Raw genomic sequence first — 15,283 nt, 5'->3', positions numbered from 1 at the left:
ACAGCCGGGGGCCACATCACACCCTGGCCCCACGTCACTTCACAGTGAGCCGGGCACAAGGGATAAGGGGGTGACATCTCCCGGGAGCGCCCACACTGTGCAGCAGGGTTGGGAGAGGAGGGTCTGGGTAGGCAGCGAAGTTGCCCCAGAGCCCAAGTCATTGTGAGCTTCTCTCCCCGCCCCCACTTCTGTCCTTGCAGTCAGCGTCACCGTGGGGGGCAAGCAGTACCTCCTGGGACTCTATGACACGGCCGGACAGGTGAGTGTCTTGGCCTCTGGCTGACACCCTCCTCCCTTTCCCCACTTCTGTGTTGCTCTGTGAAGGGCCTTTGGAAACTGAGGTGTCTAGGTGGGAGGGTGTGTCTGCGAGGGGCTCCTTCTGGATTAGGTCTTTATTTGATCAAATCAGCAAATTAGAAAAACAGACAAGAAACTCAGATCAGCCCACCCATGTGAACCCCTAGGTTGCGAAAGTTTTTGCCTGTGTGGGTCTTTCTGTGTGGCGCCTGGTGTGTGGGTCCCAACTCCTGTTGCAAAGTGGCAGCCAATCATGAAGCGCCCTTATTTTTAGTTGCAGATGACCAGGTCTCCCCCTCACAGCCTCTGTCTGGTCCCTCATTGGTGAGTGGTCTGCCTGCCCGAGGAGCCTGATTGGTGGGAAATGGCATCATCTAATATGATGGGAAGGCATTTGGTCCTGGTTATGTTTATTACAACATCATTGCACTCTGGGACTCCAGTCCCTGAAAACGTAATTTGTGGTGTTACCAAAGGACCACAGGGAAAAAAAGAAAAGAAACAACAGCCATTCAGCCACTCCCTGGGGTAGGGGAGGAAAGGTTAGGGGTTCGTTGCAAATCTTAGAGTGAGAGTGTTTCCTCCCACCTCAGGAGGGCCAGGTGACTTTGAGTTTTCTTTGGGAGAGATTATTGTGCAGAAAGAAAATGCATGCTTCTCCCTGCAGTCTCTGACCAGTGTTTGCAAATCAAGGGTTGCCCGGCTGTGCTCCTAAGTGATTAAGGTCTTCTCTTTCTCCCTGTTCCAACTTGAGCCTTTTCCCAGACTCACTTTTGCTCTGGGGCCAAGATGATTGTGTGTGATGAAGTTTTGTAGAATCCAACACTATGATTAGACTTGAAGACTCCGGCAAAAGTTTCCACATGTATCATGCAGACTTAAGTCCTTGAGGCATAGGAGCAGCTGAAGGGCTTAGAGCTTGTCTTTGGGGGAAGTCCAGTAGTAGTTTCCTTATCTGTAAAATTGGGATTAAAATAATAATAATAAACCCATCCTCCTGTGCAGATAGTGTATGCCAAATGCTTAACCCTGAGCCTGACATTCACTAGGTGATCAATAAAGGGAGTGCTGGTCTTTGTAGCTTGTCTAGATTTGGATTTCAGAATTGTGATTAGAGTCCGGGTTGGAGTCTGAAAGAAACGGGATTCCCTTTTTTTTTTTTTTTTTTTTTTTGAGTTGGAGTCTCACTCTGTCACCCAGACTGGAGTGCAGTGTCCGTTCCCGGCCACTGCAGCCTCGACCTGCTGGGCTCTGGTGATCCTTCCGCTTCAGCCTTCCAAGTAGCCGGAATTACAGGCATGCGCTACCACGCCCGGCTGATTTTTTTATTTATTGTAGAGATGAGGTCTCGCTGCCCAGGCAGGCCTCGAACCCACGGGCTCAGGCAATCCACTCACCTCAGCCTCCGAAAGGCGCGAGATTACAGGCTGAGCCACCAAGCCCGGCTAGAAACGGGAGTCCTTGATGTGGCCTCTGATTTCTTTTTTTTTTTTTGAGTCAGAATCTCACACTCACGGCCACCACAGCCTCAGCTTGCTGGGCTCAGGCGATCCTTCCACCTCAGCCTTCCAAGTAGCTGGAACTACAGGCATGGGCCACCACGCACAGCTAATATTTTTGTGGGTATGTGATTTATTGTAGAGATGAGATCTCACCAAGTTGCCCAGGCTAGTCTCGAACCCATGAGCTCAGGCAATCCTCTCACCTCGGCCTCCCAAAGTGCTGGGATTATAGGCGTGAGCCACTGTGCCTGGCCGGTTTCTAAAGTGTTAAGTTAGAGGAACATCTGAGGATAGAGTACTGCTGGCACTTCCAGTGCCTGAGGCCATCCCTTTCACCACACTGGCCCTGGTCAGTATGGCCAGTTCTCAGCTTTCCTGGGCCCCTTTTGGTTGCCTGCCCTACAGTTGATCTTCCTTCTACTTTCATCAGAGGGTGTGGAGGGCAAGAGGCAGAGCTCACTCAAATAAGACCAACTTTTAAGTAGAACAGTTGATAAGCAAAAGGTTGACATTATTGCTTGAACAGAGGGAGGTTTTTAAAAAATGCCTGTGATTTTAACTGTTCTCCCTTCTTCCTCTTCCCTTTTTTCTTTCACTTGTCATCATGATCATTTCTGACCACACTCCCTATTCAACAGGACGTGGACGCGTCAGAACTGTTCTGAGCACGTTTAAACTCTGCTGATATTTACTGACTTCCTTCTACATATCAGACGTGGGGCAGCCACGTGAAATAGTACCATATTTACTCCATAAAACAACCCGTGAACTAGATGGTATTCCATTTTTGCCGATGAGGAAACAGGCTCGGAGAAGCTAGGTTGCTTGCCTGAGGTCACACAGCTACTGAGGGCTGTTGCTGGAGTCGGGACAGGGGTCTGAATCTGCTCCAGGATGAAGTGGTTATACCCCCAGGAAGCCATGGAAGTTCCGAGATGCCACCGGGTTGATGCGATTGTTTGCGAGTCCATAGATGTGTTACATGGAATTTTCCAGCCACTCTCTGAGTGGGGGATGGCACCTCTACAGGGGAGAAAACTTAAATCCAAAGAGTCCCCTGACGTTAAACCCACTCACAAAACCAGGGCTTTCCATACACGATCATAATTACTCTTTCCAGTGGAGGATGGTAAGATACATACCAAGCGGGATCACTGTATTAGTAAACCTCCAGTATCACTGTTGTTACCCAGTGGCAGGACATCTACTCTGTTGGCCAAGATGTGTGTTAGGTCTTTTTGATGTTTCTCTCAGCATCTAAGCCTTTTGTTTTTGGATCAAAGTTAATGCTATTTCATCTTTCAGCATTTGAGAGTTTATTAAACTTAGCACCAAAAGACAAGTGCCTGCCCTGTACCCAGGAGCATGTGTGTTATGTGGGAGATTCCTGTGTTGAACTTGGTCACTAAGACCATGTGCCTCTATGAATCAGTATCAAGCTCATCTTACAATAATAATAATAATGATAAATAAGCATACACACACACAGGCATAGATGCAGATATTTTTAAACCTGATGTGTGGCAGCGGAAAGCCCGCACAGGCTTTGGAACCAAGGCTTGGGCTGAGATCTCCACCTTGCCATACTAGTCACGTGATTCTAGCTGTTTGATTTACCTGTTTTGTGATCTACTAAAAATGTGGATAATTAGAATCTATACTGCAGGGTTGCAGGCTGGCTTAAACACTTTAACATATGTGAAAGCAGCTGATACTTCTTTGTGCATAATAGGTGTGTAATAAATAGGTGTGTACAAGAAATTATTATACTTCATGTTGGGCCATTTTGTGGAGAGAAGGGGTCACAGGTGGAAGAGGACAGTATCTCATGCCTGGAGTTGATAGAAATTCCACTAGAATGCCAGATCCGAGACCGCTTAAAAAAGGTGTGGAGTGGTTTTGCATTTTATAATTCCCACAGTCCCCAGCACTGGGCCCGAGGTCCCAAGCTGAATGCTCCCTGTTGTAAATGCCCTGTCTTGTCAGATGGTTTTCTGTCTTAACCAGAGCCTGCATCCCTGTTGACATAAGAGAAATAGGTAAGGGTTCTGTGCAGAATTTGAGGAACAAGCAGGACGTGTAGGCTTCAGCTGGTTCTACTTTCAGAGAGATATGATGGGGCGAGGCACTGGAGAGCAGTTTCTCTTTCTCATGTTCACTCAGGCATACGGACACTCACTCAGTCAGCGGTGCCTCCTCAGGTTGGAACCTCTAGTCTACTAACTCAATCTTGGCCTCCTCTTTGACCTCAGTCAAGTTCAAAGCCACAGGCATCATCTGCCCAACTTACATATGAGGGGATCTCCCAGTCAAGGCTGTAGATGACCTTTGGCCTTCTAGAGCAGTCTGCCTTCCACTTGACCTCTGCTGCTATTAGCAGAGAGGGGGAAAGAGAAGGAGGGTGAGAGTGTGCTGGACGTCAGTCCCCATCATGTGCCATGTCTGGGGACATCCCTCACCGTCTCCACCACACTCAATAGCATCGCTGCCAAAGGGAAGCCCTCCCCTCTGTTGGCCAGGCCATGGGTGGTCCAGGAGCCAGGACATTTGAACTGCCAAGCATTTTGGAGTGGAAGTGACAGAGGCGCCTTCCTCCGCTGGGGGGCCTTTGTGTGATTGGGGTGCAGGCGGTTGGCATTCTGCCTGGGACCCTGCGAAGCTTCTCCTTTCTTGCTCTTAGGATGTCACTGAAGGCTCTGCAGCAGCCCCGTTATCTGCTCAGGGAGGACTTGAGGGGAGATTTTCCCTCCTGCCTCTGCTCTGTTTGGAGCCAGGGGGACGTGGGAAGAGTCTTCCCGCTCTGTCCAGACGAGCCGGTGGGGAGCTGCCTGGCAAGCTGCTCTCTAGCTGTGGGCTCCAGGCTGATCTCTTAATCCTTGGCAGGAAGGCAGAACTTGATACCCGGAGAGGGAAGGACTGAAGCCCAGTTGATCCAGGTCCCAGAATACCCACACACAGGAGGATGTGTGTTGGGGTGCGTTTGGGATCCCGGAGTTCCAGATTTAGCCCCTGTCTGTGTGTGGAAGTTCATGTGTAAGCTCTGCATGTACTGTTGTTCTGTCTGATAACTTAAACACACAAGTTCAGGGACACATACATGAGAGCTATAAATATCCTTTACTCCGGCATCCCCGGGGGTTACTTTTTCAATGACAAGTGCGTTTTGTTTCACACTTGACAGAAGCCAGCAGCTGTGGCTGCTCCGCAAGCCCTCTGGGCGCCCAGGGAGGCGCTTCCCCTCGGAAGGGAATCTCCACCGGAGGCAGCCTCCACATGCCTGCCTTCTGCATTTCATGGGGCAGCACCCAAGGACTCAGAATCATGGGAAGGGGGAGGAAGAAAGGGCCTTGCTGCTCACCAGGCCTTCCTCCCTCCAGGCCTGCCATGCTTACCAACACCCTTCCCTGTAGCTTCTCCCAGATGAGGAAATTGGGAGTGAATAGGCTTATGGGAACCAGAGATGTGATGAGGAAAAATGTTTCCCTGCTTTGGAGAGGCCCTGCAGGGATATAGGTGGGGCTTAGGAAATGCCCACTCGAAACACCAGGCTCAGGTCTGCAACCCCAAACCCCACCTTCTATTCCAGAGCAGAGTCTGCGAGGAGCCCCGGGTTCCTTCCAGATATCAGCTGCAACAGGTGAGATGCTGGCACTGAGCATCCTGGTTTCCCTTAGTAACCTCCCGTCGATTTGTCATCTGTGCATTTTGCTAACCTTTTTAGAAGCTATTTATATCTCTAGGCTGCACCGCATCACACGGAAATGCTGGTTTCCTCCTCTGCGTTGGGAAGGTGGTTGGCCTTTGTCGACTCCACAGCCTTTGCTGCATCTGAATGCATGTTTCCCCCCTGCCCCTTGGGACTCTGATGTGGGTTTGGGTTGTGCCAGCTCAGACTGTGGCCAACAGGCACGGACCCTGGGGTAGGGGCAGTCCCCACCACCTCCGATTGGCCTCTGTTTGGACCTCACCTGGGCCCCATCCCCTTCCTGGTCCTCTGATCCGTTTGGCTCTTCCACTTCCGTGATTCTCGTGAGGGCCGGTGACATTTCCACTCTTTGAACCAAAGCTTCCCCACAGATGTGTCAGGCATGAGTGTTACAGGTGTGCTGAGATGCTGACCTCTCTGCTCTGTGGTGCCCAGGGAGTCACAGCCTCAGGGGGCTAAGCGTATGTTGTCAGTTGCTGTGGTCTGTGCTAGGGAAGAGGTGGGAAGCCTTGCTGGAACGCTCCGGGGCCAGAGGCCTTATGGAGAATCGGGCTTTTGCGGTTTTGTTGTGGAATTTGGAGTTTCAGGAGATGAGATATGATGGCATTAAAGCAAAACAAAGTAGCTCTCCACGGGGGTGTCAGTTTCCAGCAAGGGCACATGTGTTGGCAGTGGTTGGTGCTACCAAGAGGCCTCAGACACAGACCAGCAAATCTGCAGGAGGGGGCAGGGAGGCAATTACAAGGAAACTGGACAGAAGATACACATGGCTCTTGAAAATTAAGAACCCATGGCCCACAGCTGAATGTCCTTTCCCTTGGAGGGACTTGGCTGTGCCCTCATTTGGCACGCTCAGGTCAGAGAGCAGCTTTCCTTGCCTTCAGCAGTTTGCTGTTCCTCTTTTGGTTTCTTGCCGCAGTTGCTCTACTTGTGGAAGGCTGGGCCGTCTGAGCTCTTGGGGCACCCCCAGCTCCCTGGGTAGAGTACGCTGGGACCCACTGCCTGCTGGGGCCTCCTGGGCCGGTGCTCGCTTTCTCCAAAAGTAGAGGGTTGTGTCTGTCCCTCACCATAGTTCCAGAGCTCAGCCCAGTGCCGGGTGCCCAGTTGGCTTGTCTCAAATATGTCTTAAAATGAGTTGATGGGCCAGGCACAGTGGCTCAAGCCTATAATCTCAGCACTTTGGGAGACCGAGGCAAGAGGATTGCCTGAGCCCATAGGTTCGAGACCAGCCTGGGCAACATGGTGAGCCCTCGTCTCTACAACAAATCCAAAAATTAGCCGGGCGTGGTAGCGTGTGCCTGTAGTCCTGGCTCCTTGGAAGGCTGAAGCGGAAGGATCACCAGAGCCCAGCAGGTCGAGGCTGGGTGGCTGGGAGCGTACCACTACACTTCAGTCTGGGTGACAGAGTGAGAGACTCCAACTCAAAAAAAAAAAATGAGTTGATGCTCTTTTGGCTGCCAACTCATGTCTGCTGAAAGGTTAACCAAGGACTAAGAGTTACAGCTGCTAAGTAATAACTCCCGGCATAACCCCCTTCCTGGAAAAGCTTTGTTAATGTAGTAAAAATCTCTAGGGTTCAAAGGCGTAACAGGCATGTAGGTATGGGACAGACCACCAGTTTTGTCACTACACAGGTCCGGGACTCAGTGGTCAACGGTGGGCCTGTCCCCAGCACTGTCTCTCAGGCTCAGTCCTCTCCAACTTTCCTGAGACCTCTTGTTGCCCTAGATCCCCTGGGAAAGAGGCCATTTGGCTGTGGAAAGACGGTGGGTTTTGGATTCTCCAGAAGAACTGTGAATCCTCGCTGTTCTTCTTTGTAACTGTGAGACCATCGTCCAGCCAGCTCAGCCCTGGAATCCTCTCTTCCTTCTGTGTTAAATGGGGAGGTCATGTCTACCTCGCAGGGCAGCTATAAGCATTAGGAATGATGGATATTGTTATCTCGCAGGGCCTAGTGGGCCATCAGTGGTAGCTGAGAGTGACAGACACGCTGGCCTTTGTGGGATCTCCATACCGGCTTATTTTGGTTGGGGTTGATTCAGTGTCTGGGAGCAGAAAGAGTGGGGTGAGTCATACCACTGAAAGGTCCACTACTACCCAACTGGGAAAGTTCAGCATGTGAACTTGAGGGATGCAGGGTCCCAGCCAGGGAGAGGTGGCAGAGAGGAGCTCTTTGGAGATCAGGACTTGCAGAAAGAGATGAGAGACAGCAGAGTGCTTGCCATTAGCCTGCCAGGGCCCAGCCCCAACTCTGCCACTTCTTAGCAAGGGGCTTGACCCTCTGAAACCAGTTTCCTTATCTGGAAAATGGGGATTCTGCTAGTACCTCCTTGTAGGGTTGCTGGATCAAATCAGAGCTTTCCTGTTTCCAGATAAGGGGCTTCCTCGGCCCTTAGGGCAGTTGGTGGAGCCTGGGGCAGCCCTGGTCTCAGGTTGTCCCTTCTAGCTTGAGCTTGTCTCCTAAGTCACATATACATGGCTCCCTGACCCCACTTCATGTGTGGCAAAAGCATGATCTCATTTTCTCTGAGTGCTATGAAGGTTTGGAAAGCCCTGGACTACATGAGGTCATGCAGGCGGAAGGCATGGAGAGTTCATATTTTGGGTGGGGAGGAGTGCGGTAGGGAGGGCAGGCATGGGGAAGGGTGTGCCAAATGTGTCTTTTATGGACCCCAAGTCCCTGCTATCAGTGTCAACATGTGGAGCAGGGTTGATAACTAAATCATGGAGTTCTTCTGCCCGGTGACTGACAACTTAGTAATTAGAGAGATATTAATCTGGTGCTGTGTTGCTTGTTGATTTTAATAGAAAGAAAAGAAGGTGGGGGAGGGGGCCCTTGTTGCTGTCGCTGTTTCTTTGCAAGTGCCTGGTGGGAGCGGTGAACCAGCTGCCTTTCCAGATCCCCAGTCTTGTCAGCTCTACTCATGGTAGACTTTGGAGCTTAAGAGTGATGCAGCCGGCCAGGTGTGGTGGCTCATGCCTGTAATTCCAGCACTTTGGGAAGGCTAGGTGGAGGATCACTTGGAGCCAGGAATTCAAGACCAGCCTCAGCAACATAGTGAGACCCCGTCTCCACAAAAAATAAAAACATTAGCCAGGTGTGGTGGCGCACACTTGTTCTAGCTGCTGGGGAGGCTGAGGTGGGAGACTCTCTTGAGCCCAGAAGTTTGAGGCTGCCATGAACTATGACACCACTGCACTCCAGCAGCCTGGATGACCACAAAAAAAGATCGATACACTTTTCATCTAATGGCAGTGTGCAATGTGTCTTTTACATCAGCCCCCACCCTTAGGAGCATATGTGGTAGAGTCAGCCACGAATGATGGGAGGTCTAGCACCTGTTTGCTGGGGGCACATTGCATCTGGTACCTCCCTGAGGCCCCTCCCCTGCTCTGTGAATCAAGGAAATCAATGGTGTTGACCTACTTTTACAGGTTCAGGGAGGTGAAGTGACTTGCTTCAGGCCTCACAGGTGATAAAAGGCAAAGCCAGAATTACTGGGCAGACAGTCCCAACTCCAAGTTGGATGATCACTTTCTCTTGCAAATCAACTTGACCACATTAAATGCCTCCTTTACAGTGCATATAACTCATTGTTCAATATTTCTTTCTTTTCTTTTTTTGAGTTGGAGTCACACTCCGTCGCCTAGGCTGGAGCCCAGTGGCATGCTCACAGCCACCCCAGCGTTGACCTGCTGGGCTCTGGCAATCCTTCCGCCTCAACCTTCCAAGTAGCCAGAACTATAGGCATGCGCTACCACACCCAGCTAATTTTTTGATTTATTGTACAGATGAGGTCTCGCCAAATTACGCAGGCTGTCCTCGAACCTGTGGGCTCAGACAGTTCCCTTACCTTGACCTCCCAAAGTGCTGGAATTACAGGCTTCTCATCATGCCCGGCCTGTTCAATATTTCATATACAAAGTACACCCCAAGCATGTCGCTTTTCTAGGTAGAAGAGTTGGGGAAACAGCATCTATAGCTAGAACACATAGGAGCTGCTCCTATGAAACCCCCCCATTAAAGCCCCTGCCTACTGTGAACTTAAGGGTGCTCTGTCCATTTGACAATAAACCACCGTACTTCCTCAAAAAGGGGCATGCCTGGGGTGGTATTGGTGGCCACGTTGCTGAAGAGCATGTGGAAGAAGCATGGGCCATTCGCCTAGAGCTGTGGCCCCCGCCCAGGAGGGAGGAAGGGGAAATGTCCTTGTTGATCTGTAAGTGAACTTTGCTTAGGCCAAGAAGGCACTGTCCCCTCCCTGACTCTTTGGGTTCCATCTGTCCTATCCTGCCGTCAGCCTTGACCTGACATCAGTTGGCCCTCTGGGGGCTGCCATGCAGGGCAAATGACAGGTGTCTTTTCTACCCCTGGGGCTCCCTCTGGCCTTTCTTGCCTCCCTTTAAGAGTTTTCTTATTGAGGGGAAAGACTGTCTCTTCAAATCTGTTTGTCGGCCAGGCTTGGTGGTTCAGCTTGTAATCCTAGCACTTTGGGAGACTGAGGCGAGTGGATTGCCTGAGCCTACGGGTTCAAGACCAGCCCGGGCAACTTTGTCTCTACATAAATCAAAAATTAGCCGGGTGTGGTAGCGTGTGCCTGTAGTTCCAGCTACCTGAAAGGCTGAGGTAGAAGAATCGCCGGAGCCCAGCCGGTCGATGCTGGGGTGGCCATGAGCGTGCCACTGCACTCCAGACTGGGCGACAGAGCAAGACTCCAACTCAAAAAAATAAAAAAAAAATCTGTTTGTCCTTCTTTCATCTGAATATTTCCTGAGTATACCCCAAAACTTCCTCTACCACCTTCTGCTCATATCGTTTGCCTTCCTGGGCCATCCCTATTGCTGCCATCCTGCATGGGCTCCCATATCCTCCTGCCTGGGCGGCTTCCCATGCTGGCTCCCAAGCCTAGATGAGAACATTCGTCTAGTCAGTCAGCACACATATTCTGAGCCCCATGTATGCGCCAAGCCTGTTCTAGAGGCAGGGCTTATAAGCTACGTCAGCCCCCAGGAGCATATGTGGTAGAGTCAGCCACGAGTGATGGGAGGTCTAGGACCTGTTTGCTGGGGGCACAGAGAAGGCCAGGTCTGTCCTTTCAAAGAGATGAAGTGCTAATAACAGCTAAATTGAGTGAGGTTGTTCCCACAAAAGTTGTTTTTTTAGGTGGAGAAAGTGCTCAGATTGGGTTCTTACATTTACTAGAAACTCAACAAAGATTTGAGCGATGGTGTTGGTTTTTGAAGTGTGGTTTTGAATCAACCTGCGTTACCTGGCCAGTTCCAGTGACTCACACCTGTAATCCCAGCTCTTTAGGAGGTTGAGGCAAGAGGAGTGCTTGAGCCTAGGAGTTCGAGACTAGCCTGGGCAACTAGTAAGACCTTGTCTCTATAAAAGCTGGCGCAGTAGGTCATGCCTGTGATCCCAGCACTTTGGGAGGTAGAGGCGAGAGGATTGCCAGAGCCCAGGGGCTTGAGACCAGCCTGGACAACTTGGTGAGACCTCATCTCTACAGTAAATAAAAAATATTTGCTGGGTGTGGTGGTGTGCACCTGTGGTTCCAGCTACTCGGAAGGCTGAGGAGGAAGGACTATCTGAGCCCTGCAGGACGAGACTGCAGTAACCCTGAGCATGCTAGCCTGAGTGACAGAGTGAGATTCTGACTCCAAAAGATAAATATAATAAAATTAATAAAAATAATTAAAAAATTAAAATAAAGCCAGGTGTGGTGTCGCATCCCTAGAGTCTCACCATGGCTGAGGACAGACCCTGCCCTGCCTCTGAGAAGGATGGAAGTGTGGCTCATACTATATTAGTTTCAAAGCATCAGATAGGCCATGACATCCTTTTTTGTATTAACACTCCCCAGGCAGGTCACAAGGAGTGTCTGAAGGGAGAGAAAGGATTGTCACACAAACACCCATCTCGCCAGTGATCACTTCTTCCCTGGCTGACTTCAGCATTTTGTGCAAGTGTCTTCCTCTTCCTCCATTTTCCTCCCCACCTCCTTTTTTTTTCATTCTTTTTTGTTTTCAAACTTATTCCAGTCTAGAAAAACCACCCTTTTTCAGGTGGCATAATGGCTGGGATGGTAAAATGGCTCAAAGTGTGCCCCTTGAAGAGCTGCCACTGAGAGCAAGCATTTAATTCTGAACCTCTAGTTTAATCAAAATTCCATTTACTCCAGCTTAATTTTCTTTTCTTTTTCTTTTTTTTTTTTTTGAATCAGAGTCTTACTCTGTTGCCCAAGCTGGAGTGCAGTGGCACGCTGTTCCCAGCCACCACAGCCTCAACCTGCTGGGCTCTGGCGATCCTTCCGCTTCAGCCTTCCAAGTAACTGGAACTACAGGCACATGCTACCACGCCCAGTTAATTTTTGATTTATTGTTGAGACAAGGTCTCGCCAAGTTGCCCGGGCTGGTCTTGAACCCCAGAGCTCAGGCAGTCCTCTCACCTCAGCCTCCCAAAGTGCTGGGATTACAGGCTTGAGCCACGGCGCCCGGCCCCAGCTTAATTTTCAAAGGGCTGTCCTCTGCCATGAGCTGGTTCAGAGATCACACTTGTTACCCGAAGGTGTTTCTGGTGGCCTTCTTGGCCCTGGAGGGATGGGGAAGGGACTGGATGTGAGCAGGGTACAGAGGAGGGAGGTGGGGTCCAGCTTCCTTCCCACAGGGGCTTTGTCCAGCAGGACAGCTTAGGGTCTTCATCCAGGCTGCAGAACATGAGAAGACCTTCTGAGTCTGAGACACCCTGTGACCTCCTCCCTGTAACTTCAGCCCTTTAGAGGTTTGAGTCCTTCAGAATTTCCACTAATCAAACTGTAGGCTGCAGTCTAGAATGTGGTTTTATTCATGTGTAAATCTTTACTCTCCACGCAGATGGTAACAACCCCATCCTGTGCAAGTGGCACATGGCACTTAGCACAAGGGTTGGGAGCCCCAGCAGGAACTTGAGTTGTTAGCTTTAGAGGAGTCTATTGGTAAGATTATTATGGAAAGACTCTTTCCCGTGACTATGTTGCCTCCATATTGGCTTTCCTTCTTTCTTTCTTTCTTTCTTTTTTGAGTTGGGATCTCACTCTTACCCAGGCTGGAGTATAGTGTCACAATTACCACAGCCTCAAACTCCTGGGCTCAAGCATTTCTCCCTGCTCAGTATCCCAAGTAGCTGGGAATACAGGTGCACGCCAGCAAATTTTTTGTAGAGATGAGGTCTTGCTATGTTGCCCAGGCTGATCTCGAACTCCTGGGCTCAAGCAGTCCTCTCGCCTTGGCCTCCCAAAGTGCTGGAATTACAGATATAAGCCACTGTGCCTGGCCCATATTGGCTTTCTTATCAACTCATTTGAAAGGGATTCTGACCTGTCCAGAATTACTGGAGGGCTTTAAGATCAGGTTGCAGTTGATTGTTTTAGGGCAGTGCCCATTTAAGCCCAATGGACCTCATTGCTTAGCTCATGGAGCTCATTAGCGGACAGGCTGCCAGGTCTGTTTGAATAAAGTATTGGCTATGGGTATGTACTGTTCTCCAGCAAGCCTAGACCTAAGGGAATCCTTCACTGTGCTTTAGGTCAGGTGCGCGTTCAGAGTTGCCTGTGGCAGGGATGGGGCAGACATAGTGAGGGGACAGACTTGCTCAGTTTCACCAGAGGGAGACCTGAATGCCTCCTGTTGCCCCAGTGAGATAGTGTGGAAGTATGAGATGAGCTTCTAGGCCAGCTGCTGTTATGAAGAAAGTAATTACTCCGAGAAATTCCTGGTGGATCAAACTGCTTGATGTATCTGTTTCTTCCTCTTTCCTGTCTTTTGTTTTTGTTTTGATATAATTCCCAGAAATTTTCATCACCCCCAAAAGAAACCCATACTCAGTAGCGGTTACTCCCCATCTCTGACACCCCGCCCCCCCCCACCTGGCCAACCACTCACCCGTCTTTCTGTTTCTATGGATTTGCCTGTTCTGGACATTTCATATAAGTGGAATCATGCAGTATTTGTCTTTTTGTGTCTGGCTTCTTTCACTTAGCATAACATTTTCAAAGTTCATCCATGTGGTATGAACAATATTTCCTTCCTTTTTATGGCTCAATCATCTATCTTTCTCTTTTCTTTTTTCTTTCTTTGTGTCAGTCTTTCTTTCATGGCCGTTCTCCCTCAGGCCCTGGGAACCATTTTCAGGATTTCGAGGCAGAAAGTAAAGTTGTCCTGGTCGTGTACTTCCGGTGCTGCTGTGGCCCCACCAGTCTTCCAAGTCTTGTTTCTTCTGTGCTCTGCTTATGTCCTTGCCCACTCCATCCACACCCTAATATCTTTCTTCATCAACTATATGAATATTCATTAAACACAGGTGAGATGAGGCATACAAAAATCTATCAGATCGAGTTCCTTCTTTTAAGAGTTTAAGCCGGGCTCGGTGGCTCAGCCTGTAATCCCACGCTTTGGGAGGCTGAGGTGAGTGGATTGCCTGAGCCTACAGGTTCGAGACCTGCCTGGGCAACTTGGCAAGACCTCATCTCCACAATAAATCAAAAATCAGCCAGGCGTGGTAGCACGCGCTGTAGTTGCAGCTACTTGGAAAGCTGAGGTTGAAGGATCGCCGGAGCCCAGCAGGTCGAGGCGGCGGTGGCCGGGAGCGGCCGCTGCACTCCAGTCTGGGCGACAGAGTGAGACTCCAACTCAAAAAAAAAAAAAGAGTTTAGAGTCCAATGGGAAGAAAAGATGTATACAGCTGATCAAAGGGCAAGTAGGGAATGGGACGTGCGTGCAAATGGTAAAGTGTGAGGCATGTTATAAAGATGCCCACCTGCCTGGCTGCTTGGCTACAGCCTCCCAGATAGGTGGGGTCTCCGTGGGGCTAGATTCAGAAACAATCTTACTGGGGCTTTCAAGGTTCGTTGGGTCCATGGGTCTGATTTATGTTAACTCAGAAGAGATCAAAATATAAATGAGGTTGCCAGAGGGTTTATCTACCATGTGGTCCTGGGAAAATGGACAAAAGACATAAATGATAGCTCACAAAAGAAGAAAAGCAAATAACCACTATGCAAAGACATGCAAATAACTTTTTTCTAACCTATCAAATTGGACAAGATGGGGAAATCCATACTCAGGAGACGGGAAGGTGGATATTCTATGCCTTATTGGAGTAAAAACTGACACAGCCAGTTTTGAGGTTAATTTGGCAAAGGACTTTGAATTTGCAATCATCTGTTTCCATGAATTTATGCCTAGAAAACATTCAGAGTACACAGACATTTACATAAACCGATTTTCTTCACACTGTTATTTATAATAGCAATACAATATAAATTCATTGATGCATAGTAAAAAGAGACTTGTTAAGTCATAGCATGATATGTATTTGAATAATAGCAGCCATACTGTGCTTTACAACAAATATTTTTTAAAATGTGAAAAGGCTAATATGTTAAGTGTGAAAAAGCAGGAATCAAAGCTATATATATATATATATATATAGAGAGAGAGAGAGAGAGAGAGAGACAAAGACAAAGAGAGATATACCAAGATTAAAATCCTGAAGAAAATGCACATGTATAATGTGCAGAGGAAAAATTGGAACAAAATAGCCAAAATATTAGAGTGGCTGACTTCAGTGGTGATATTGAATGGTTTTAGAAATTTGCTTCTTTATACTTTGTTTTCCCCTATTTAAAAAAAGGTCATTTTATTTTTCTCAAACATACATATGCATATGGCTTAAAGAGTCAGCAGTTCTAGAAGGTTCTTTTATGCTATTATGAAGAAATGAAAGATTCTTTTTCAC

The 15,283-nt window shown here is 49.1% G+C and overlaps 1 protein-coding gene across 1 annotated transcript in view; it reads left to right on the top strand.

Annotated features, from left to right (window-relative positions):
* RHOQ (ras homolog family member Q) overlaps window positions 1-15,283 on the top strand; it is a 44,595-nt gene that overhangs the window by 1,668 nt on the left and 27,644 nt on the right. The window contains exon 2 of the mRNA XM_021719398.1: window positions 201-259. Coding sequence (XP_021575073.1) covers window positions 201-259 — 59 coding nt within the window. The remainder of the gene's footprint in view (window positions 1-200; window positions 260-15,283) is intronic.

The sequence above is a fragment of the Carlito syrichta genome, unplaced genomic scaffold (assembly GCF_000164805.1).
Source record: "Carlito syrichta isolate Samal-C Ts95f unplaced genomic scaffold, Tarsius_syrichta-2.0.1 Scaffold314622, whole genome shotgun sequence".
Taxonomy (NCBI): Eukaryota; Metazoa; Chordata; class Mammalia; order Primates; family Tarsiidae; genus Carlito; species Carlito syrichta.
The sequence above is the reverse complement of the archived record's forward strand: the minus strand, read 5'-3'. Positions and strand labels throughout refer to the sequence as shown.